We start from the raw sequence: 26,032 nt of genomic DNA, 5'->3' as shown, positions 1-26,032 counted from the left end.
TTCCAGGTAGGGTCAGTCATTTTAAGAGTAATTGTCTGCACTATCCAAAACAATAGCCACTTGCCACATGTGGCTACCCACCACTGACTGAAATGTGGCTAGTCTGAACTGAGATGAGCAAAATACACACCAAATTTCTAATGTTCAGTATTTTTAAAAGAACACAAAACGCCTTATTAATAAAACTTTATACTGACATGTCAAAATAGTAACATTTTAGCTATATTAGGTTATATAAAATATATTAAAATTAATCTTGACTGGTTATTTTTACTTTGAAATGCTCTGATCATTTAAACCCTCTGGGTCTCAGTTTCCTAATCTCTCAAATGGACAAAATAACTGTCCTGCTTACCTTTCAGAGTTATTATGAGGGTCAAATAATAAAATGTGAAAGATATTTTTTTGAAAAACTATACAACACTATTTCAAATGTGAACTATCACTGTAAATCCTCTCACACAGATAATTAAAAGATTCTGGCCAATCTAGAAGCAAAATGATTTCCATTTTTAATACATTATTCTTTAAAAAAAAATCTGAGCTATGGTTCCACCAGCAATGATCACAACTGCCTCCTTCATTACTGAAGACAGCAGTGCAGTGGCAGAGCACAGCACTCCACTTGCTTTGCCTGTCAAGGCTCTGCACTGCTTGTCCCAACAACATGGTCCTGAAGCACACTTCGTTAAGACCTCAGGATCTAAAGCCTGACTGCCTACCTGGTTCTGCCACTTACACTGTGTGACCACGGTCAAATGTGTTAACTTCTTTCTCTAAAGCTTAGTTTCCTCATCTATAGAACTGTGGCAAAAACACCCACCTCAGAGTTGTAAGGTTAAAGGGATTTAACCTATATAAAAGCACTTAGGACAAAGCCTGACATACAGAAAGCATTCAGCAGACATCAGCTGCTGCTGTGGTGCTGGCGGCTGCTATCTTCAGCCCTACCTGCCCATGCTTTGGCTCAGTACTGGTTCTCACTGTTGGAAATAAGCTGACTCTACATTCATCCCTTCCAGGTCTTGCTTTTCTTTTTTTCTAATCATTTACAATGTCTTAACAGTGCCAAGTATTATAACCTAACATTAAGAATAAAGAATTAATCTAGCTCAATTCACTGATTTTAAATGAGATACCTAGTGCTCAGAGAGCTTTCCTGTGACTTAGCAATCAGCACTCAGTCTAGAATCCAGATCTGTTGACTAAAATGAGTTTTATAAAAGAGGAAAAGAGAAGTGTAAGCTGTAATGAGGGGCAAGACTGTAAGAGAACACCTAACTGCCCTCTATGAGAGTGCAACTCAGGCCTGGTCATGTTACCACCAAGGTTACTGAGAAAATTTACTAATTAAGCTGCTGAATATGATCCTCAAAAATGGCAATAAAGCTGGAAGCTCTCTAAAACCTAGGTCTCATTTAAACTTGAATTTAGTATATTTAAGTCAATAACACCTATAAAAATCCCTTCAACTCTTAACAAAGTAACAGCAAAAAGCCCATGGATGTTGAAACATTCTCAACACCAAGAGATCCCAACTTGTATTGTTGCTTCCCCTCGGCCCTCAAACATTATATGCTTTCTAGGAACTACAATTGCATGCTTAAAGTAAAGGTTACACTAACTATCCCTCTATAATTAACCTATTTCTCAACCTCTATTTTCCTCCTCATTACATTTCCCTTAAGATCGCTTCGAGAAATTTCTTCTAAAAACAGAACCTGGAGAGAAATCCATGGTAACCTACTGCTACTACTGTCACCCCTCTCCTTTTTTTAAAGTATGGAAACTACATTTCCATGCTCTATCAAATTATTTTCTAAGCCCAAGAATCAGAAAATAATAGCCCTGGTTCTCAGATATGAAACAGAAAAGAGTGTTATACATGATCTTTGATAAAAAGGCTTTTCAAAAAATTTTAAGAACAAAAGTCATCGGTCTCCATATTTAATTAGAAATGTATTGAGGCTGAAATACAATACAAATCACCCTATTTTTAATGTGAAAAAGCTCTTTAAAGAATCTAAATATTTAAATTAATATTTAAACGATAGGATAATAAAAACTATCATAATGAAAATATTGTTGTAAGCCTTGTCGGTGTCTAATTGTTTTTATAGAAAGTTGTGTTATCTGGCTTTTTATTTAAAATAGAAAATAACCCATGGTGTTAATTTTAAAAAAACCACAGTGGCTACTGGGGACCATTAAATGTATATATTTTCTGTATTCATGGCATAAGAACCTATTTTATACCCTATTATAAAAATTATCACAATATATTATTTCCCAATTTTAAAGTTCACCTTTAAATGACAAAAAATAAAGCAAAGTATAAGATAATGTTCTGCATGAAAAGGATAAAGTCATGGCACAGGGTTTTGGCAAAGCACCAGCTGGAGGAGAGAGATTTCAATTATATTCCTGGTTCTGTCACCATGATAAAAACCAAGGTCAATCACTTAATTCATTCTGATGCTTAGGTTCCTTATATTAAAAATGAACAAATGTATTAGAACAGATAATATCTGGCCTTTTTCAAAAATAAGAAAATATAAATTACATAAAATAGACTTTTTACTGTAGTGAGTTTATGTGCCAACATTTATATAAATGGGCCTGCCCACCTGGCTCACGTAGATATCTGCCTGGATACACCTGCTGGCTCCTACTAGCGACAAAAGACAAGTTCCAGGAAACCTGTCTTAAAAACCCTGTGACTCACAATTCCTCATATGGGCTATAAGTGTGTCATTTGGGGGTTTTCTTTTCAAGAGCTATCTGGTAACACTCTATGGAAATACCAGCTGTCCTCACTTCACCAACAGGTTGTATTCAAATTCAGTTGTAAGCTGATTATTTGAAATTTGGAGAACAGTCTAATTTACAGTAGCGGCCTAGCCTGCTAAACTTAACATTTATTAGAGGTATTAAACATTCCTTTATATTGTGTTCAGTGGGCAGATACTATGATGTGTCTATGAGACACACAGGAATACCCTATCAGTGCTGAAGATCTGGCAAAAGAAGGAAAAACTTCTTATATCCCTAAGCTTCTGATGATGGTTCTAGTAAGGACATGGTTGAGGTGAGAGACTGGAACCATGGGGTGAGACAGGAATGAAGTGGGCAACAGTATGAAAAGCTGTCACTTCAGATTTGGTGAGAAGTCAAATGGCACAGTAATCACCACTCATGTGTTACAGGCTTCTTTATAAGCTGCCTACACATAAGTGACCACCTATACTGACTTGGTGATTTAGAGATTTGATTATACAAGAATGTAAAGATGTACTTGTAACAATTAGAGCCATTGCTGTATATGTTACAACTTTAAAATTATATTCACAAAAATACAATATTTAAAGATATCATGCAAGTGACCCCGCCCTTTCTTAAAATTTCTCAGTAAATAGAATAAATTCCAAACAAATACACTTATATATTGTCTTAGGCCTCTTCTCTAGCCATTTCACATACATTCTGACTTATCAGCTAATTCTTGAACTCCTTAGACACAGGGACCAACATAGCCTAATTCAACACTCAGATGCTTGCCAAACTACTGAATCTACATAAAGTATATTCAACCATCCTTTTCGATAAACCTCTTAAGTTTCTTAGAAGCTCTTTTCATTGGGCAAATGGCCTTTCACACCGTGGAACAAGAGTCTAGCCTTTACCCCAACCTCAGACTTACAGAGGACACAACTTTCTCATAAGAAATCCCGAGCAATGACTGACCAGACTGCAAAGACTGTCCTACGTAAACAGCCTCTGCCAGAGGCCCAAGGCATCCGTCAATGCCAAACCACAAGAAGCCTACCAAAACCCTAACCATGGCATATACCTATGCATCCCTTCCCAGGCACCCCTAAGAGCAACCAAAAGACAGGTGGCTAGGGCCACATCATCTCCTCTCATCTCATACTTAATTCTCCTCCCCTAATACTTGCTGATGACACCCCTAGGCTCAGGACATGTAGAACTGAATTATTTATCATTTCTCCTTTCCTTGTATCCCCTAGCCTGATTAACTCCTCTCAAATGTAGTCACTCATCTGGAATCAGTGAGTCAATCTAAACTGACTCTCCCTCTATATCCTTTAAACAAATTCTGTGGATTACTTTAATAGTCCCTTCACCAGTATTTCACACTCTGGTATCCACCCCCTCTAATCCAATTTCACAATTTTCCAAGGTAAACATACTAAAATACAAACTTTTATGTCACTCTACTAAAACATTTTCAGCATTTTCCCCAAAGCCCTGAGAAAACCTCCTAGCCTTTCCTAGTTCAACTCTTCAGAGTTCTACCCTTGGTTCCCTCCCTTTCCCCCAAGCAAAACCCATCCTTTAATGCATACAAGCTACCAAGTATTTCTGAGTTTTCACTGTTTGGAATCCTTTTCTATTCTGCTCCTTATTCACCTAATTTCTACTCTAAGGAAATTTCTCTGTCCCTCTGCCCCATCTCAGCCTGAGTTATGCACCTCTCTCTTTGTACTGCAACAGTTCCCCATAAATGCCTCACCTGCCATTTTTACAGCCTGTGTTTTCCCCTATTAAATAATGTGGACGTAAGTATCTTGCTATACTCTACATCCAGTTCCTAGCACAATGCCTGGCTCAAAAAAGGCATATATTAGAAATTAAAATAATTTTTCATTAGAACAGAGAATTGAAACAGTAATTTCACTAGGTTTTTAGAGCATTTTAATGTCTTGAAACCTTGACATAGTAGGAGATGAGTGCCCATTTAGTTAACTATTACCAGTTTTTAGTATTAACAATTTGGAAAATTTTTAATAATTACAGATTTTTTTTTTTTTAACTTTGCATTTAGTTATAGTTTCCTATACTAAATTAGCTAGTTTAGAATTCCCTTGCAGTAAACAATGTCCGAGGTTTATTTTAAGGCTAATGTACACTGCAAACTTTAAAAATCAGCCCAGGTACTAAATAAAGAGGGAAAAAGAAACTGACACTTTACTTCCTATTATGTCTATTACATTTTCCTTTAATACTCTATTTCTGTATTACATATAATAACATCATCTCATTTCAACCCTCATTTAACAAAACACAAGGAAACTAAGGCCCAGAGAGGCTAAATAAAATTTAAAGTCACACCATTCTATGTGCTATGTGGGAGAGTGAGATTTCAAATCCTCTCAACTTGGCTACAAATTCCATGCTCTTCCCACTTATAAAATGATATATTATGAAACACCTAGGAACAGCTATTTGAAAGACAAAGATCTATAAAATGTACTTACCTTTGAAAAACTATTGACAAGATTAAATAACTATGCATTAAATTGTACAAAGCAAGTTACTTTATATGCATATTCAGAGACATTAAATATTAAAATGAATCTCCATTAAAGCTAAAACATTAAATCAAATAAATGCCTTAAAAATCTGTAAGAGTAATTTTCTTTTTAATTCTGTGTTTAAACTGCTTAATATAAATAGTTTACACACATACTACCTTCTTTTGAGCAGCTTCCTTCTTTTTCTTGTCGTCTTTTTTCTTTTTCTTTTCTTCCATCAACTGTTCTTCGTCTTGCACTAAATCCCTGAACCACACAGTTGCAATTAACTTTCCCAAAATGTATTAAGAAATAAAAATAATGTTGCATACAGGTTCATTTTTACTTTTCACCTTTATTAGAAGACATGGCAAATTATTATTTTATCATTCATTGAAATAAAACACAACCTGCAACCTAACCCTAACTATATAGCCACTATATGGTACAATTCACTTTAATAAGCCACAAGTAGTACAGCTTTTATCTCAATATCATATCAACGAAGACAACCTAAAATTAGCAAATTTTACACTGGGAAACAAGCAACTTCCTCCAATCCTAGAATGTAAATGTCATCATTTAAGCTGGAGTTACCTTGCTACTGGCCCCAAGTATCAATTAGTAACTAATGGCAATGCCTGAGACCTCCCCACAATCCTCTCTCACCTAGGTTTCTGGAAGCTACCTTTAAGTTTTCCTTGCTCTAAAAAGCTTTGTAAATATTTTTAGAATATAACTTATTAATAAATAGGTGACTTGTATTTCAGCATTACAACAATTTCATATTCTATAAACATTCCAAGGTATTCTATCAATTCTTGGGAAACAATAATATACTCTTGTTTGTTTTGAGACAGAGTCTTGCTCTGTCACCCAGGCTGGAATGCAGTGGCGTGATCTCTGCTCACTGCAGCCTCCACCTCCTGAGTTCAAGCGATTCTCCTGCCTCAGGCTCCTGAGTAGCTGGGTTTACACGCACCTGTCACCATGCCTGGCTAATTTTTGTATTTTTAGTACAGACGGGGTTTCACCAAGTTGGCTAGGCTGGTCTCAAACTCCTGACCTCAAGTGATCCGCCCACCTTGGCCTCCCAAAGTGTTGGGATTACAGGTGTGAGCCACCACGCCTGGCCTAATAATGTATTCTTCATCTTAGTTTGTTTAAATTTTTAAAATTTCAAATGGTTAAAGTTGTCAACAGAACCTCTGGTTCAGGATTTCAAAGTGACAGACTGAGTAAATGTGTTTCAGGAAACAGGTTATTACCTTTCAGGAAAAAAGGTTATTACTTTTTTATTCTATTCAAAGCAGATGAATAAGCAAAAGCAAAAGCCACCCCACCCAAGAATAAACACGAGCAGTCTAAAATAGATGTTTTAGGCACCATCCTTTCTGGTGGAGCTCTAGAGAGGGTTCCAGAAGACCAGAGCAAGAGAGCATGAGGCAAAAAGACTGCCTAAGGAATAGAAAAGCCATAGCTACTCAACCCCTCCCACCCACTTCCCATCCAGATGCCTACATGGCCACAGATAGTAGCTGCTTCTAAATGCAGCCTAAAGCCAAAGAAATACTCTCTAAAGAAACAAAACCTTCCACAGGAGTCTGATAGGTGCTTGAATGGGTTTGGTTGTCCCAGAATAAAGCCCATCTTACTGGAGGCTGCTGCCACTCCCTCCATCACACTGTAAAGTAAAGCTTGCCAATCAACACCCTTCACACAGATCAGCCTTCCCATTCAGGGAAGGAGTCTACTGGGCAAAGAAACCTTTGCAAAGGCGGAAGAAACTCACTCCAGCTACCTATAGTCATCACCCTAAAGTCTAGACCCTAAAACCTTCATGCATAATACCAACAACCAAAATCACCAGTTACTCAAAGAAAAGCATCACACAAAATGAAAATACCTAACTCTGCCCTGAGGAAGCTTTCCAGAGGGGACACTAAGAATATCAGGCAGGGGCATGGTGGCGGGCACCTGTAGTCCCAGCTACTCGGGAGGCTGAGGCAGGAGAATGGTGTGAACCTGCGAGGTGGAGCTTGCAGTGAGCTGAGATGGCGCCACTGCACGCCAGCCTGGGCGACAGAGCAAGACTCTGTCTCAAAAAAAAAGGACTATCAGGCAGACAAGGAGAGGTTTGGAGATACGAACTAGACATTTTGGAAGCTGCACATTATTTATCAAGGCTGGAATGCATATGGCAGTAGGGATGTTGAAGAAGATAAAAGGAGAAAGATAGACAAGTGCCTAAGAAACTGGAAGGGGTTGCTATAGGTGCACTGCAATGAAATTAAACAAAATTTAAGTTGGCTTTGCTGATGGAACAGACTGAGAGGAGATGCAGACACTGAAAAATGAAATGAATGACATTATGCACAATTGATAAAAACTTAGTAAAGTTAAGTATAGGACTACTAAAATCAGCTAAAAGGATAACTGGAAGAAGAGTATGATAACTGTTGCTATATTTCGCTGTCATTTTGTTACAAGCAGAAGTGTCATGTGGCTAATGGAGTAACATAACAGACTCCTGCCAACTGTGGCCATGACTCACTCTCTCTTGAATTCTGTGTGCAGGAGGTGGTAAGACTGAACAAGCTCACTCACAATCCCAGGGAAGTCAAGGAGCAAGAAAGCCACAGCACATGAGAGCAGCAGAGTCAAATCAGTGAACATCGGCAACTAGGTTACACCACTGTCACGTTACCTACCCTGAGACATGCAGAAGTCAAGATTAAAAGCTGATTACTAGTTAAAAATACTTAATCTTCTTCAGCCTGTTTCTTCATGAAAAAACTGGGGGCAAATGACCATACATGTCAATGTCTTAATATTTTTATAAGAATTAGGACTGCTTACTTAGCACAAAGCTTATCTAGTAAGCACTCAATTGCTTAGCCATGAATCCAACTCACCAGTCCTCAGTGGCACCCAAAAGGCTGTCTTTACCCTTCTTGTGTCAAAATATCACAGGTGCTTATTCAGAAACATCTAGCACCTTCAGCATTTGTTCTTCATGTTCTGCTGTGAATTACAGACATGTCCTTTTCTGATCTTATATGTCACTATAATTTTACTCCATGTAATGGTCTCTATCTGGAGTATTTTCTCCTTTCTCAAACTTCATTTTCAAGACTTTCTGATGAGGTTACTAGCAAGTGTTTTCCTGGCCAAAAATATCCCCCTTAGTACTTAAAAGATGTACCAGACATTTCTTCTCAAGGAAATATACAACATCAGCCGATACTGTAAGCACAGAGGGGAGTAAGTTTTGTTCTTCAACACCATCATCACAGCCAACCAGTCATGCTTTTTCCCGTATCTCCTCCTTCAGAGAAAGCCAACTGAAAAAAAAAAAAAACCAAAACAACAACAACAACACCTGTGCCCAAACACGTCAGCTTCCAGCAGTTAAATGTTCATACAGACTCATTTAAGACATCTGACTGTATCATTTACCACAACCATCAAGAGGAGCAAAGACTGATGGATTTGAAAGGCCTAAGCGGGCCACCCTGTTTGATGCACCTGCCACCAAGACAACACTCCAGTTAGCAATCATCCATGCCCTGAAGGCTACTTTGCAGGATACCTCACATCTGTAAGTTCTATGAATCTACCTCGTTGTCTGTAAAAACCAGACTCCCCTTTTATCAGAACTTGACTTATGCCCTGCATCTCATGTATAAAGCCTTTGAGGTGGCCTGTAGAAGTCAATGCCACTGAGGGAACTTTCAAGGAAAATGGAAATGTTTTCTAACTTGCTTGGAGTGGTAATTACAAGGGTGTATACATTTGTCAAATCATTCACCTACACACTCAACGTTTGAATTTTACTGTATGTAAATTGTATTTTAAAGTTGATTTCATACATTGACTAGGGGAAATGCAATATCTCGATCTGAAAAAACAAATAGATCAAGATTAGGATGGTACATTCCACACAACAAATCAAGCTAAGCTTCAAATTTTGCCTGTATCTTCCAGTAGCCACTACAAATGATTTACTCATACCGTTCAAGAATGCGTTTCTGGCCGGGTATGGTGGCTCAGGCCTGTAATCCCAGCAGTCTGGGAGGCCAGGAGTTTGAGAACAGAATGGGCAACATAGTGACAGTCTGTCTCTATTTAAAGGGCCTATCAAGGCAGCAGGGTACACCTCGGGGCTAGAATGCCCCTTCCTACTCTTGCGCTTCCTGACACTTGATGGTCAATTTTTCCTACATTCCCAGCCCTGAATATCATTAAAATTAATCCCTTCTGAAGGGTACTCTTGTACTTGCTATTGGAAGTATGTATGGACTAGCACTAAGCTTCTGGTGAGCAATCTGGAAGTATCTATTCACAACGAATTTTTAAATGTCACTATCTTATGATCCATCAATTCAAATCTAAGCCTCTGAAAAAGGAACCGTACAAAGATAGACACCGCAGCATAAAATCATAACCAAAAACCAATCAATAGGGAAAAGTTAAATCATCCTGTAATCACACCAAGGAATACTACGCAGTAATTTTAAAGTGGGGCGGGTGGTAGATTTCCATAGTGTACAGAACCAGCTCCCAATAGAAACCTCAAGCACTAAACTTCTTATTCATTTATTTACAGACGAAGTCTCACTCTGTTGCCCCGAGCTGGAGTGAGGTGGTGCTAGTCTCAAACTCCTGGGCTCAAGCAATCCTCCTACCTCGGCCTACCAAAGTACTGGGATTACAGGGGTGAGCCACTGTACTCAGCTAGGAAACATGATTTTTTTTATAGGAAAAAAATTCCTACAATTTTGTAGAAACAACTGAACACATCTGAAATAAGAAAACAAGCAAACATTTGGTACAGGTTGTAAGCAAGATTAGTGAAATAAGACAGGTATAAGAGCTGTTTCAACTGTGGAAGGCTTTACGGAGCAGTAAGAAGTTGATCTGGCTCTTGCAAAAGAGGCAAGATTTTTTAGGAGCACAGAAAGGTGTGGGCACAAGCGAAGTATGGAGACTTGTCAGCATGACAATTGCAGGGACCAGCACTGACTGGAATTGAAAAAGGGAGGGAAAATGTTGGGTAAGAATAGGCAATAAGTTGGCAAAAACAGGGGTGAAAAGACTTGTGAAAATCTAAGTGAATGTGTAGTTCCCCAAACTACCATGGTGGCAGTGAAAAACGCAAGCAAAGAATAAATCTGAGATAACTCAAAATATCCTAACAATTAGCTGGGGGTGGTGGGCATACCTGTAGTCTCAGCTATGTGGGAGGCTGAGGCCCAAGAATCAACTGAGCCTAGGAGTTGGAGGCTGCAGTGAGCTATGATTGTGCCACTGCATGCCACCCTGGGTGACAGAGGGAGAAATGACAATAATGGGACAAGGGGTCAGGTGTCTCTATTTTGCTTTAGGAGACAGAAAACAGGAAGCAACTTTCCTGAAGGCCCAACTAGCCTATCAGTCAGCAACACACCACAAGCCAGCTCATCCTCACATAGAAGCCAGCTGTATGTTACAAGCTAGAAATAAAAATACACTTCACATCTTCTGCCAAAAAACATTCTGTTCTCCTACTTTCTCCCGTGCAGATCCCACCTTCTTCTATTTCCTTCCAGTCTTCCTCTTTTCCCATTTGATTGCCACCCCCCATTCCTTTTCTCATTTTTATCCCCTACCTAAATTAATCACCAAAACCTGTCTAGCACTACACAACAGGAAGTCACTAGCAACCTTCAAAACTATAGAATTCACCAGACAGTAGAGATGAAAACTGAACTGGAGCAAAAATAGGTAAGGAAGTTGGAGATTTGGACTGGTTTTTCAAAAGCTTCAGCTGTAAAATGAAGAGAATAGGATAAAATGAAGTTTTGCATATTTTTTAAAGTAAGGACAACTAATAGTTATCTGGAAGTGGAAAGGGATCATCGTATTGAAGGGTGGGGAACATGCTATTTACAATAACTGACAATTATCTGCAAATACAGTAGTTAAATAAAATGGATATATCCATAAAATGGAATATTATGCAGCTGCAAAACAAAGGTCTCCTCTACACCCTGATGTGAAAGGATCAGGAAGGCTTAAAGTTAACTGGAAAAATCAAAATCTAAGGCTCAGTGTGCTATCTTTTTGTGTTGGGAGGGATATGAATATATATATATATATTTACATGTCCTTATATGTGCATAAAGAAATTCTGGAGACATGTACACATACAAATTAATAAAAAATATATATTTGTGACAGAGGATGAGGACAAAAGAGGACAACAGACAGAGTGGCAGCAATGCTGTATATTTCTTAGCTTAGCTTTAGCTGGCATGTCTTCCCCTTAGGAAGGAAGGAGAATAGCATACAAACAGGTAGCAGTAAGGATCCAGATGACAGTATGGATCTCAAAAAGTGGGAAGTTGAGCTTGAAAGGGGCTTCCACTAGCACCATAATTTGAGCGATAAATTATGCTAATAAAAAATTACAAACAACTGAACAAAATAAGAACCCATGGGTCCATACTGATATGAATGAATGACTGAGTGAGTGAATGGAGAGAAGTACCAAATCTTACAGTAAAATATCAACTAATGTAAGAAGAATGGTTGACTTTAAAATTACTACTTGGCCCTACTGGTTAAGGCAAGCACACTGATGAGAACCAAGACATTTACGTACTCCCAAAGTATCTCCCAACAATAGTGTTATTAATTACAAAGGGAAAAATACTAACTTTGCAGTGATGAAACCCGACAGAGACCACCTTACCCAAGCAGTTGAAGTTAATCATCACCAATAATGGGATAAAAGGATATCAGGCATCTCCTGACATGATGTACTGAGAACACCACATCAGTTCTGTACTATTCCTGCCAAAACTGCATAACCTGATCAGGTCATAAGGAAATATCGGACAAATACAGACTGAGGGACATTCTACAAAGTAACTAGCCTGTATTCTTTAAAAATATCAAGGTCCTGAAGAACAGAAACTAAGAAACTTCCAGAATGCAGGCAACTAAACAAACATGAAAACTAAGTGCTACTTGTGATCTTGGATTGAAGACCTGACCAGGAAAAAATAGATTTTGTTTGGCTCTAAAGGGAATTATTGAGACAACTGGCAAAATCTGAGTAAGATCTGTAGATCTGCTATTAAGACTGTGCCAATGTTACTTGCCCATTTTCATAATGGTACTGTAGTTACCAAGAAAATATCTTTGACTAAGTGTTTAGGAGTAAAGGGATATCATGTCTGTAAGTTACTCTTAAATGGTAAAAAATAGTATGTATAAAAAAAGAGGGAATAAAGTAAATGTGATTAAATGTTAATATTTGAGGATTAAGGGTTAAGGATATTAGAAGTTCTTTGTTCTATTCTTGCATTTCTCTACATCAGAAATTTATTCAAAATAAAAAGCTCTGCAGGGCACGGTGGCTCATGCCACAATTCTAGCACTTTGGGAGGCCAAGGCAGATTGCTTGGGCCCAGGAGTTTGAGACCAGCCTGGGCAACATGGCAAAACCCATATATAATACATATTTGTAGATTTTATATAATCTACAAATATATAAAAATTAACTGGGTGTGGTAATGCATGCCTGTAGTCCCAATTACTCAAGAGGATGAGGCAGGAAGATCACTTGAGCCAGGGAAGCAGAGGTCGCACAGTGAGCTAAGATCATTCCACACTGCACTCCAGCCTGGGTGACAGAATAAAGCCCTTTCTCAAAAATAATAATAATAAATTAATTAAAAGCTCGGATTGAGGAAAGTTACTGAGTTTAGAAACTTAGAGAACAATAGATACTCCACCATAAGGACAGAAACACCTACGATTTACAAAGTACTCTGAGATATTACCCATTTTGAACTCACAACCCTGGAACATAGCACTGATATTATTCCCCTTTGACAGTTAAAGAAATTGAGGATCAGAAAGTCCTAATGACTTGTCAGATGGTACAAGGCTGTGGTAAGGCTGACCCAAAACTCAGTTTGCTACATCTACCCACCCAAATCCTACTCTTCTTTTAAGGCTTAATTACTAGTTCCTTCATGATTCTTTCCAATCCAAACAAACTTCATCCTTGACCTCTAATTAAACAATACTCATTTTCTAATTATTTTATTTTATTTGAGACAGCATCTTGCTCTGTCACCCAGGCTGGAGTGCAATGGCTCGATCTCGGCTCACTGCCACCTCCGCCTCTCCGGTTCAAGTGATTCTCCTGCCTACTTGTACAATACTCCTGAGCAGCTGGGACTACGGGTACCTGCCACCACACCCAGCTAATTTTTGTATTTTTAGTAGAGACAGGATTTCACCATGTTGGACAGGCTGGTCTCAAACTCCTGACGTCAGGTGATTCACCTGTCTCGGCCTCCTAAAGTGCTGGGATTAGAGGCGTGAGCCACTGCACCCAGACATTTTCTAATTATTTTAGATGTTAATCTCACTCTTCCAAATAGGACTAATTACTGCTCTGGGGACAAAAAACAGTCCTACTTGTACAATACTCCCTGTCACTGGGCACTCTAATTAGATTCCAATTCCTGCTTCCTTGCCTTTACTAACACTGTAACCCCAACACCACTGCCAAAAATGCACTCTTAATTCTTACTCTTATCCATATGTTACTTCTCTTTTAAGGACCAGTTCAATTCCAATCTATTCGAACAAGCATTTCCTAGGCAGCATAGCATGCAGTGAAGACCCCTAGGTCCAAATGTCAAATAGAAGTGGTCTTAAACCTCAGTTCCACCATCTACGTGTGTAACCTTAAGCAATTTATTTTATTTCTCTGAAGCCTTCATCATCTAATTTATGAGATGTCTCAAATTGTACCTCCCTCAATGGGTGGTTGTGAAGATTTAATTGGGTAATGCAGATGAAGTACTTAACAGATGCACGTAAAAAGTGTACAGTGGGACTAGGTGTGGTGGCTTACACCTGTAATCCCACTGCTTTGGAAGGCCAAGGTGGTAGGATCACTCGAGGCCAGGAGTTTGAGACAAACCTGGGCAACATAGCAAGACCCTGTCTCTACAAAAATTAAAAAATTAGCCAGGTACAGTGGCACATGCCTGTAGTCCCAGCTACTCAGGAGGCTGAAGCACGAGGATCACCTGAGCCCAAGAATTCAATGCTACAGTGAGCCATGATCACGCCACTGTATTCCAGCCTAGGCAACAGAGAAAGACCATGTCCCCAAAAAAATAAATAAATAAAATGTAAAAAGTGTACACTAATTGCTAGCCATGAGAGACTAGGCACAAAGCACTGCACTAAGCTAAGGTTAGGATGCAAAGAAGGTTGCAACCAAAGGAGGAAGTGCATACAGTAGAAAATAAAACTGAATACATAAAAACAATTATTATTGTACAATGCAGAATTAGGTGGACGCAATACCAACACCTAAAGGTCCCGGATTGCAAACTAGAGCAAATCAGGTACCAGGTACCAAAAGAGAACCAAGGTATCAAAAGATAAATCTATAGGCCAATAACCCTTATGAATACAAACATAAAACTCCTCAACAAAAGACTAACAAACCAAATCTAGCAACAAACAAACAGGACTACACAAAGTGGATTTATCCCAGGAATGCAAGGTTGGTTTAACATGAAAATCAACGAAATATACCATGTTAACAGAATGAAGGACAAAGCTACATGATGATATCAAGAGACACAGAAAAAGCATCTGACAAAACCCAGTATCCTTTTACAAGACAAAAACACTCAAAATAGGAATAAAAGAAAACTTCCTTAACCGGATAAAGGCCCACAGTTCACAACATACATAATGATAAAGACTGCATACTTTTCCTCAAGATTAGGAACAAGACAAGGATGTCTGATCTTGCCACTTCCTATTCAACATTGAGCTGGAGGTTCCAGTCAGAAAAAAGAGAGTGCATGTGTGAGTGAGCATGCACCAAAATTGGAAAAGAAGATGTAAAACTATCTATTCACAGATGACAGGCTCTTGTACACAGAAAGTCCTAATGAATCCATATACATAAAGACTACTGGAACTAATGAACATTTTCAGCACAGCTACAGAACACAGTATCAACATACAAAAATCAATTGGCTGACACACGCTACAATATGGACAAATCTTGAGGACACTATGCTAAGTGAAATAAGCCAGTCACAAAAGGACACTCTATGACTCCACTAATGAGGTATCTAGAATAATCAAATGCACAGAGACAGAAGATGGAATGGTGGCTGCCAAGAGCTGAAGACAATAGGGAGTTATGATTTAACGGGTACAGAGTTTCCATTTTACAAGATGAAGAGTTGCAGAGATGGATGGTGGTGATGGCTGCACAACAATGTGAATGGACTTAATGCCACCAAACTACATCATTTAAAATGGATAAGATGGTAAATTTTACGTGTTTCACAATTTTTAAAAAACTTTTAAAAAAACTACTGTATTTCTATACAGTAGCAGTGGACAACCCAAAAAGTAAATCAAGAAAACAATTCCACCTACAATAGCATCAAAAAGTTTAAGGAATAAATTCCACAAAAGAAGCACAATTACACACTGAAAACTACACAACATCCTTGAAAACAATTAAAGACCTAAATAAATAGAAAAAGATTCCATGTTTGTGAACTGGAAGACTTAATATTATAAAATGCAATACTGTCCACACTGGCCTACATATTCAATACTGTTCCTATCAAAATCTCAGCTGCCTTTTTGCTGAAATTGACAAGCTGATCCAAAAATTCACATAGAAATGCAACCAGAATAGTCAATGCAATCTTTAAAATTTTTTTTTTTTAATAATTAGTCTCTGGTTATCCAGCCAATGCAATCTTGAAGGAAGGCTCATACTGATTCCAAACTTATTACAACAAAGCTGAAGTAATCAAGACAGTGTGGAAGTGGCATAATGATGAACACATAGTATCAACAGAATAGAATTAAGAGTCCAGAAATAATTCTTCATTTTATGATCAAGTGACCTTCAACAGGGTGCCAAGATGAAAGTCTTTTCAACAAATGAAGCTGGAATAACTGGATAGTTACGTAACGAGAATGACATTGGAGCCCTCATGCCATACGCAAAACTTAATTCAAAATGAATTACAGAACTAAACGTTAAGAACTAAAACTATAAAATTATTAGAATACAAGTAAATCTTTGTGATCTTGGATTTGTTGCCAACAACACAAGTAACAGAAAAAAATACTGGTAAACTAGATTTACAAAATTTTAAATTTTTGTGCTTCAAGGGACTTCATCAAGAAAGTGAAAAGAGGCTGCACGCGGTGGCTCATGTCTGTAATCCTAGCACTGTGGGAGGCAGAGGCGGGTGGATCATTTGAGGTCAGGAGTTCAAGGCTGGCCTGGCCAACATGGTGAAATTCTGTCTCTATTAAAAATACAAAAATTAGTTGGGCGTGGTAGCGGGTACTTGTAATCCCAGCTACTCAGGAGGCTGAGGGAGGAGAAACGCTTGAACCTGGCAGGTGGAGTTTGCAGTGAGCTGAGATCATGCCACTGCACTCCAGCCTGGGTGACAGAGCGAGACTCCGTCTCAAAAAAAAAAGTGAAAAGAAAAGCCACAAAATAGGAAAAAATACCTGTAAATCATATATCTAATAAGGGACTTGTATCTAAGCTATATAAAGACCTTCTTCAATGACAAAAAATATCACCTAATTTAAAGATGGGAGAAGAATCTGAATGGCCGCTTCTCAGATCAGATATACGAATGGCCAATAAGGACATGAAAAGATGCTAATCATCATTAGCCATTAGGAAAATGTAAATCAAAACCATAATGAGATACCACTTTACATCCATTAGGATAGCTAAAATCAGAAACAAGAACCCTAACAAATGCTGGCAATGGAAAGGATGTGGAGAAACTAGTGCCTCCATACATGGCTGATGAGAATGTAGAACTGTGCAGCTGCTTTGCAAACAGTCTGGCAGTTCCTCAAAAAGTTAAATAGAGCCTGAGCAACACAGTGAAACCCTATCTCTACAAAATACACAAAAAATTAGCCAGGTGTGGTGGCATGCACCTGCAGTCCCAGCTATCTGGGAGGCAGAGGTGGGAGGATGGCTTGAGCCTGGGAGGTGGGAGGTTGCAGTGAGTGGAGATTGCGCCACTGAACTTCAGCCTGGGCAACAGAGGGAGTCCATCTCAAAAACAAAACAAAACAACACAAACAAAAAGTTAAAGAGTTATCATATGACCCAGCAATTCCACCCCAGGTATATAACCAATAGAATTGAAAACATATGTCCACACAAACATTTGTACATGAATGTTCATAGCAATATTATTCATAATAGCCCCAAAGTAAAAACAGCCCAAATGCCCATTAACTGATGAACGGACAAACAAAATGCGCAATAACCATACAATGAAATTTATTTGCCCATAAAAAGGAATAAAGGATATATGTGACGTGATGGATGAACCTTGAAAACACTACACTAAATAAGACAAGTCAGGTACAAAAGAATCATACAGTATGATTCCACTTAAACGAAAATAGGTAAATCCATAGAGTTATAACAGAAAGTAGATTAGTGGTTGCCAGAGGCTGGGTGGAAGGGACAAATGGGGAGTGGCTGCTATTATGGGGTTTTTGGGTGAAGGGGTGAAAATTCTAGAATTAGATGGTGGTGCTGACTGCACAACTCTGTGAATATACTAAAAACCATTAAATCATATACTTTGTGGATTTTAAAAGGGTGAATTTTATCATATGGGAATTTTATCTGAATAAAGCTGTTATTTAAAAGTTGAGAGAAACTGAAAGGTACATTCAGAGAAGGAAAAGTTAGGGACAGGGCAAAAGGTGGAAGGGATAGTGCTAAACTGATAAGCTGAGCAAAAATCAAGAGTCTGGGCTTTAATTCCAGAGTCACTGGGGAGGAGCCAACAAAGGTTTCTCAGAAAGAGTGACTGACAGGCCTCAGAAATGTGGCTCGAGGACGATTAACCTGCAGCAGTGTAGAGAATGCACATTTTATGACCCTATCTTTGTAAGATTTTCACTATATGCCTCACATTGCAAAGAGATTCACAAGTGGAATAACATATAAAACATATTTCTCCTACATCAGTTATACAGTCAATTATCAAGGAATAAATGATATTTAAAAGGACATTTAAAATCAGCACATACTTAACTACCACTCTCTCCCGTCTGTGCACACGTGTTTTAGGGAAACTTCAAAAGAATGGGAGAAAGAATGGACCAAAGTCAACAAAACGGAGACGTCATAACTCTAAAAATATTCAATATTATTGCAGCAAACTGCTCAATAAGTGCTCCCTGACTGAAAACCACTAATAAGAACAGCAAAACAACTGAGTTGGCTTAATCTTGTTTGTTATTATACAAAATCCAGTCACTGTTTGCAGAAAATATCTTGTAAGGTTCAAAGTATAAAATTCCTCAACCAGGTTTCAATCTGTTTTGAACATTCCATTTGAAAAGGGAAGTCAGCTGAGTCATCATCACATAATATACTACTGCTAAAAATTCAAAATGCTTTTCCCTAGTTACAAGAGTGGAAATGCTAGGATTTCTCCTTCATAGCCAACTCAAACACACAGAGTATGCAAATCATTTTTAAAATAAGACATCTTAAATAGGAAATTTAAACTATATTTATTTTCATGGGTGGCTTTTTTTTAAGATGGAAAGAAGCTATGCCTTAGTCGAACATTACTTCCTTTTGAATCTCAAACATCTTCCTCTTATTGATACTATTCAGCTCCTCTGACAACCTCCTCATAAAGAAGCAGTTTCTTAATCTTTGAGGAGTAATGACCCTTTGAGATCTAATGAGCACTAAGGACCATATCTGCTTTTGTTGTGGGTTTTTTTTTTATTTTTATTATTTTATTTTAGCATACATTCAATTTTGCAAACCACTTCATAACACCTGTGGTCCCTCTGTGGCATCGAGATGAGAACCCTTGGTCTGGTAGCACCGTGCCACTCTAATTTCAATGGGGCATTCTTTTAAGAAAGCGTATTACAAGCCCAGCCCCAATGTTTCATTTTCCTACCAAGGTTATCAGTTCATCACTGGTCAAAGCTGAAAACAAGCAACTTTTATGTCCCACAGTAAGGGAGCTACCTTCAGCATAAATCTTCATAAAAGCAGTAATCATTATGGCCGATCGATTTAAATACAAAGACCTGTAATTACTGTAACCTCAAATATTTAAAATTACATCTCAGTTTAAACCAATTGTTTGGCATTTCCTAAAATGAAAGAAACACCAAGTCAGTGCAGAAGTAAGAGTACTGGATAACCTTTCAGTTAATTTACTTCAAAATGCTGTGGGGAGGGAATACTGAAGACAAACACATCATCACCTATGGGATACTCCTGCCAGAAAGGGTCAACCTGAACCTAATCATACAGACAAGACCCAAAAAATGCAAATTTCAGTCTGCAAAAACAACTAGACTGGACTATTCCAAAATGTCATTGTCAAGAGAGAAGCAGAAAAGGGCAGGAAAATGCTCCTAACGTAAGAGAAACTTCAGACACAACTAAATGCAACCCAGGATACAGGAATTAAGTGAAAGAACAAATATAACTTTAAAAAAAATTGAGAAAATTGGGAAAATCTGAATAGGGACCAGACAGTATTATAAAGTTAAACTTCCTGTGGGTGAGCATTTGATTGCTGTCAGGTAGAATGCCCTTATTCTGTGAGATAACTACTGCCATACTTTGGTGTGCAATGTTACGATAGAACAAATGTGGCAAAATATTAATAATCACTAAAACTAGGTAAAGAGATACAGGTATTCGTTGCAACATTTTTCCAATTTTGCTTAAGGTTAGAATGATTGACTATTTATTTATTTGAGACAGAGTTTTGCTTTTGTGCTCAGGCTAGGCTGGAGTGCAATGGCGCAGTTTCGGCTCACTGCAACCCTTGCCTCCCAGGTTCAAGTGATTCTCCTCCCTCACCCTCCCAAGTAGCTGGGATTACAGGCATGTGCCACCACGCCAGGCTAATTTTGGTATTTTTAGTAAAGATGGGGGTTTCACCATGTTGGTCAGGCTGGTGTCGAACTCCCGACCTCCAGTGATCTGCCCACCTCGGCCTCCCAAAGTGCTGGGATTACAGGCATGAGCCACTGTGCCTGGCCGATTTTTTAAAATTTTTAAATGAGATAGGGATTTCTGTTTTTTCAGTGAGAGACTTATCATGCATCAGTCTGAACAGAATACATATAACGCATACCATTTTGGTCTTTCCAATCATGGGCAATACTTTTGCAGTTGTCATTAAAATTGTAAAGATGTTTTGCAATTTATACTTTCAGACATTTCAGATGCCAAAAATCAAAAGAGCTTACAGAATGGTATTCTTTTGATGTTTATATTCAAATTTTCCATAGAGGGTTGTTACACATTTTTAAATTAAGCTTACAGTTTGTGATTAATTTATTCTATCAAGTGATTTACCACCTAATTGCCAAATTAAGCTGGAAAAAAAGCGTACTGGGTTGGTACATTAAAAATGAGCAAAAACCACCATTAACTTTCACACCAACCTATAGCAATATGCATGTGCTTGCCTGCAAACCATATCACAGCAAAGCAAAAGAAAAGCTTAACAAAATCAGATTTTTTTTTTTCAGACAAAGGTTGATGAATTGCATGAGTGGGATCCACCTTAGCTACGGAGACCTAATGCCTTGGGATTTTACTCCTGCTGTCCTAGTCACTTCTTTTCTTTCTTTTGAAACAGAGTTTCACTCTGTTGCCCAGGCTGGAGCACAGTGGCACAATCTCAGCTCACTGCAACCTCCACCTCCCAGGTTCAGATTCTCCTGCCTCAGCCTCCCAAGTAGCTGGGATTACAGGCACATGCCATAACACCCAGCTAATTTTTGTATTTTTAGTAGAGGCAGGGTCTCACCATGGTGGCCAAGCTGGTCTTGAATTCCTGACCTCAAATGATCCACGTGCCTCAGTCTCCCAAAGTGCTGGGATTACCCGTGTGAGTCACTGCACCTGGCCAGTCCTGGTCATTTCTAATATAGCATTTGTCCCAGGCAAAAGCATCTCAGACAAGTGTCCCAGTTTAGATGCAACATTATATGGTATATAGCACCTTTAACGACTTTTGTTATATGATGACATACAGTTGGTTTATGGGGGGACAAATCAGTATAATGTGACGTTAACTTCTACTTTAAACAAAACACATTTAGTACATGACAGTAAAGTCATCACTAGAATGAACATAACATATTGAGATAACTGCTTTTACTCTTTTAGAATAAAAAAGGAGAAACCAAAATTATATTTTATCTATTGTGCAATATAAAATAAAATACTGCACAATGGGAAGAATACTAGAATTAAGAGTCAAAAGGCCTGTTTAAATCCCAGCTGTGTCACTTGATAGAGAATATAAACTTGCGTAAGTTACTGAATCTGTTTCAACCACAGCTTTCTCACTTGAGAAATGAAGAAGTCAGAATGCTGGCTGATCTCTATCTAAAGTCATAGTCCAGCTCTAAATATTCAATGATTCTATGATTCTGGCCTCCAAAATATTTTTTCAGACTAGACCAATTGAGTTCTACTGGTCTAGACCAGTACTGGCAGATTTTTTTTTTTTACAACTGCAAAATGTAACTTAGCATCTTCTCTCCCCAGCCTCCTACTTCTGCTCTGACTTCTGTTCTGTTCAGAGGTTGGGTCAAACTCTCATTCACCCACAATGAAGATTCCTATGTATTTTTGACTCCTCTGACACCTAATCAGCTGTCAAATCCCAGATTCTTACTTCCTCAGTATCTTATCCACTCATCTTCTTTTTCCTTTCTCTCTCTTTTTGCTTTGAGACAGGGTTTCACTCTGTTTCCCAGGCTGGAATGCAGTGGCACAAACAGCTCACTGAAGCCTCAAACTGCTGGGCTCAAGCAAACCTCCCACCTCAGCCTTCCAAGTAGCTGGGACTACAGGTGCACACCACCACACCCAGCTAATTTTTACAAATTCTTTTGTAGAGGCAGTCTTACCATGTTGCACAGGCTGGTCTCAAACTCCTGGGCTCAATCCTCCTGCCTTGGCCTCCCAGAATGCTGGGATTACAGGCGTTAGCCACTGGGTCCAGCCTCACTCACCTCTTTTTGCCACCACTTCAATTCAGGCCTCCATTGCTTCTTGCCTAGATTGCTAGTTTTCTCCCATAAATACACCTGGTTAGTAATCCCAGACCAGAAGATTATTCTATCACATCAGTACCCAACAAAAAGCATGCAATAGCTCCTATACCTAAAAATTTATGCACAAGTTCTTCAACCTGACATTCAAGAACCTCTATATCTGGCCTCAACCAGTTTGCTACAAATACCTTATATAACCTCAACTACCCACTGCAATATCAAAATCTCCTGTACTTTCTGGATTTTTGTGTCCTTACTTCTGTTGTTGTTCTTACAATGCCCTTTTATCTGCCTTTCAAAACTGATTCCATTCTTCAAAGTTCAGTTCTAATGGTAATCGCCCTCACGTAGATACTATGGCTCCCATGATACTAACATAATGTGACAATTTTAATGGCCAACTGTGAATTTTAAAAGACAGTTTACCTATGACAGTAAACTAAATTTATTTCTTGTGCCAATGTTGTTTAACTGGCACTGGCTACCAGGCACACTGTCTTGAGGATTTGCAGCTTAGCAGAGGAAAAGGAGAATGGCAACACATCTCTGACATTCAGAAACCAGAGCTTCCAAATTGAGGATCTAGAGAGCTTCCAAATTGAGGTCTAGGCTTCCATGTTATTAAAAGATTTTTTTTTTCTTTTTTCACACAGAGTTTCACTCTGTCAAGTAGGCTGGAGTGCAGTGGCACAATCTCGGCTCTCCGCCCCCAGGGTTCAAGTGATTCTCCTGCCTCAGCCTCCCGGGTAGCTGGGAATACAGGCGCATGCCACCACGCCCAATTAATTTTTGTATTTTTAGTAAAAATGGGGTTTCACTATGTTGGCCAGGCTGGTCTCGAACTGCTGACCTCAAGCAATCCACCCACCTTGGCCTCCCAAAGTGCTGGGATTGTAGGTGTGAGCCACAGCACTCGGCCAAAAGATGTTTAAATTAACCCAACATCTAAAAGTTTGGAGGCTTTCACGTTACAATTCCTAATGAAGATCTGGAGCAGTGGTTCTCATCCAGGGTTGATTCTGCACCACTCCCAGGGACATCTAGCAATATCTGGAAGCATTTTTGATTGTCACAACTGGACAGGGAGTGCTACTGCGGATGCTGAACATCCTGTGATGCACAGAACAACCCTCACAATAATAAATTATCTGGTCCAAAATGTCAAGTGCCCAGATTAAAAAACTGATCTAGAAGTATTGCATGCATCTGTGGGTTCTGCCTACCAGAAGAAATTTTCAAATTTTTCAAGTTCAAAGCCTAAAAAGTTACTCCAATTACCAGTGATATGGTCTCCTCCAAGTTACTTAACCTCTTTATACATCAAATTCTTCATCTGTAAAACGGAGATAATAATACTACCTACCTCACAGGGTTTTTCAAGGATCAGATGAGTCCATGTAAAATCTCAGGAAAAGTGTGTCAGGCACATAGTAAGCAATCAATAAATTTAACTACTTACATTCTTCCCTGGCTTAGTGCCCAGTCCCACAGTTGAAATATCGAAAATGCTCAAAAAATGGTTACTCAATGAATACAATGCCTTGATTTCTTGGGGAGAGCACTAATGGGTAAAGACAGATACATTCTTTTTTGTGAAAAGGGAAACACAGCTAGAGATGGAGATGAAGGAAGCATCTGCCCAACTAATCACCTCTCTCCTTCCTCAGAACACTTTTAACCTGCAAGAAATGCTCCCCTCTCATTGGATCCTTAGTACACATTGCCTTACAATCTCTTTGATATTTGTTTTTCCTTTCATGCCTTCTGACCAACTGAATATTCTCAAGCACATGAATGGGATGGCATCTTTTGATTCCCACGTCATCTACCTAGTACTACTGTTATTTATGCATTTATGATAGTCTTTCTACTAGACTGTACATGCCCTCTGTGAACACGGACAGCACTTTACTCCTTTTTATGTAACCCAAAGGGCCTAACGGACCTCAGCAACTGGCTGGCCCACGCCGCTCGTTTTATAGATCGGACAGAGAGGCTAAGTGACTTGCCAAGAGTCAAGGTCATATTGCAAGTAGCAGAGCTAGAATTCAAACTCTGATAGTCAACCCAGAGACTCGAGTTCTACCTAATATTAAAATTATACCTGTGGCACAGACAATTTTTAATTAAGTACTAGATCACCTTCATAGGAATTATACTGATATAGTTACCTGACAAAACAAAAACGGAAGGAGAAACAGACCTCTAAGATCTGTTCTGCTGATATTACACCTTAATGGCTCAACCTGTTTTCCTTAATGGTTTCATATCTTAACATTTCCTTACTAGATTTTGACAAAATTTATGTAAATATACCACAAATAGTCAGTGATGTCAGACTTAATTTCCTTTAAATGATCCCATAATTATTTTGAGTAACAGAGAATCCCTTACTGGGTAAACCAATGATGCCTATCCTTCACAATCTGAACACATTCTTTAACGATCACCTGAACAGATTAGTATCGTATGAAACTCAATAGGCCAGCGATTTGGAACAATTCTACACGGTGCAAAATATTCAGACGATTTGAAATGTGAGTGTTAAAAACCCCCAACGTAAACCTAAAACCCGCAATCGTCAAGAGCAGACTACGTTAAAATCTGAGATAGGAGAAATTTTATTTTATTTTCAACAAGTGAAAACAAAGAAAAAAATAAAGCTTTCACGGATTTGGTTAATTGGCTAAGTTTTCCTGAGTGTCCCAATATGATGCAAAAGAAAAAGGTGAATAAAAAAGGAAAAGACGGTAGGAAAGAAAATGAATGTGAAAAGGAGTTAAATACAGTACAATTCCTTGATGCTTAAGCAATTACAGCTCAATGAAGCTAAATATTTCCATTCCATAAAGACATCGTTTAAAAAAACAAAAAAAAATTCTCCCTTCGCGGTGATGCAAAAGCAGCAGGGCCCAACAGGAACGATAACCTCTTCTGGAGAAAAGATTTTTAATTATTTTACCAGCTGATAAAAAGAGCACACACCGAACATGGACAGAAATGGAGTTTCAAAGGAAAACAAAACGCAGCTCATGCTTGGTAAAGTTCAAGGACAAAACTGTTTCCAATGCAACAGAATCCGCCTGACTACAATGTATGGGGGGGTGGGGGGAAATGCGAACACATAGTATCTTTTTATAAAAGCAACAATTTGAGCTACAAAGTAATAACGGGGAAGCCAAAACAGTTTGACAGCCCGCCATAAGGGCCGCCTCAATCATGAGTCACACAATGCCTGCAACCATTTACAATAGTAATTAATGCACAAGTCCCCTAATTAAATTCTAAAAGGGTGAGAATGCTTTAACTAAGTTTACAAGAATTGCTTTGCGCTTTTTTTTTTTTTTTTTAAAGAAAGAAACACACGCGTAATTACGCATCTCCCCGCAATCCCTCCAGTATTCCCCCAAGTCGTTTCTCCCGAATGTCTGCTCTCCGGGTGCGGAAGAAAATGTCACGGGGGAACTTCTTAACCCAGAAAGGGCGAATCGGAGTAGAAATATACGATTATCGTGGGGCGGGAGATGGAAAGCTCGCCCATC

At 38.7% G+C, this 26,032-nt stretch overlaps 1 protein-coding gene across 17 annotated transcripts in view; it reads right to left on the bottom strand.

The window, feature by feature from the left end:
- TNRC6A (trinucleotide repeat containing adaptor 6A) overlaps positions 1–26,032 on the bottom strand; it is a 213,092-nt gene that overhangs the window by 71,305 nt on the left and 115,755 nt on the right. For 8 of the 17 annotated variants that reach the window (XM_054533658.1, XM_054533661.1, XM_054533660.1 and 5 more), the window contains exons 1-2: positions 8,521–26,030; positions 5,495–5,582 (exon numbers count right to left, since the gene is read on the bottom strand). The exons of 2 other annotated variants lie outside the window; for them this stretch is intronic. In XM_054533658.1, the coding sequence (XP_054389633.1) occupies positions 5,495–5,582; positions 8,521–8,606 (174 nt within the window). In that variant the 5' untranslated portion in view covers positions 8,607–26,030. Of the gene's footprint in view, positions 1–5,494; positions 5,585–8,520; positions 26,031–26,032 lie in introns of those variants that run through there. 7 more of the 17 variants (XM_054533659.1, XM_024233423.3, XM_063717214.1 and 4 more) reach the window with 2 other exon arrangements.

This window comes from Pongo abelii, chromosome 18 (assembly GCF_028885655.2).
Source record: "Pongo abelii isolate AG06213 chromosome 18, NHGRI_mPonAbe1-v2.0_pri, whole genome shotgun sequence".
Taxonomy (NCBI): domain Eukaryota; kingdom Metazoa; phylum Chordata; class Mammalia; order Primates; family Hominidae; genus Pongo; species Pongo abelii.
This window is presented reverse-complemented; position numbering and strand designations above follow the sequence as displayed.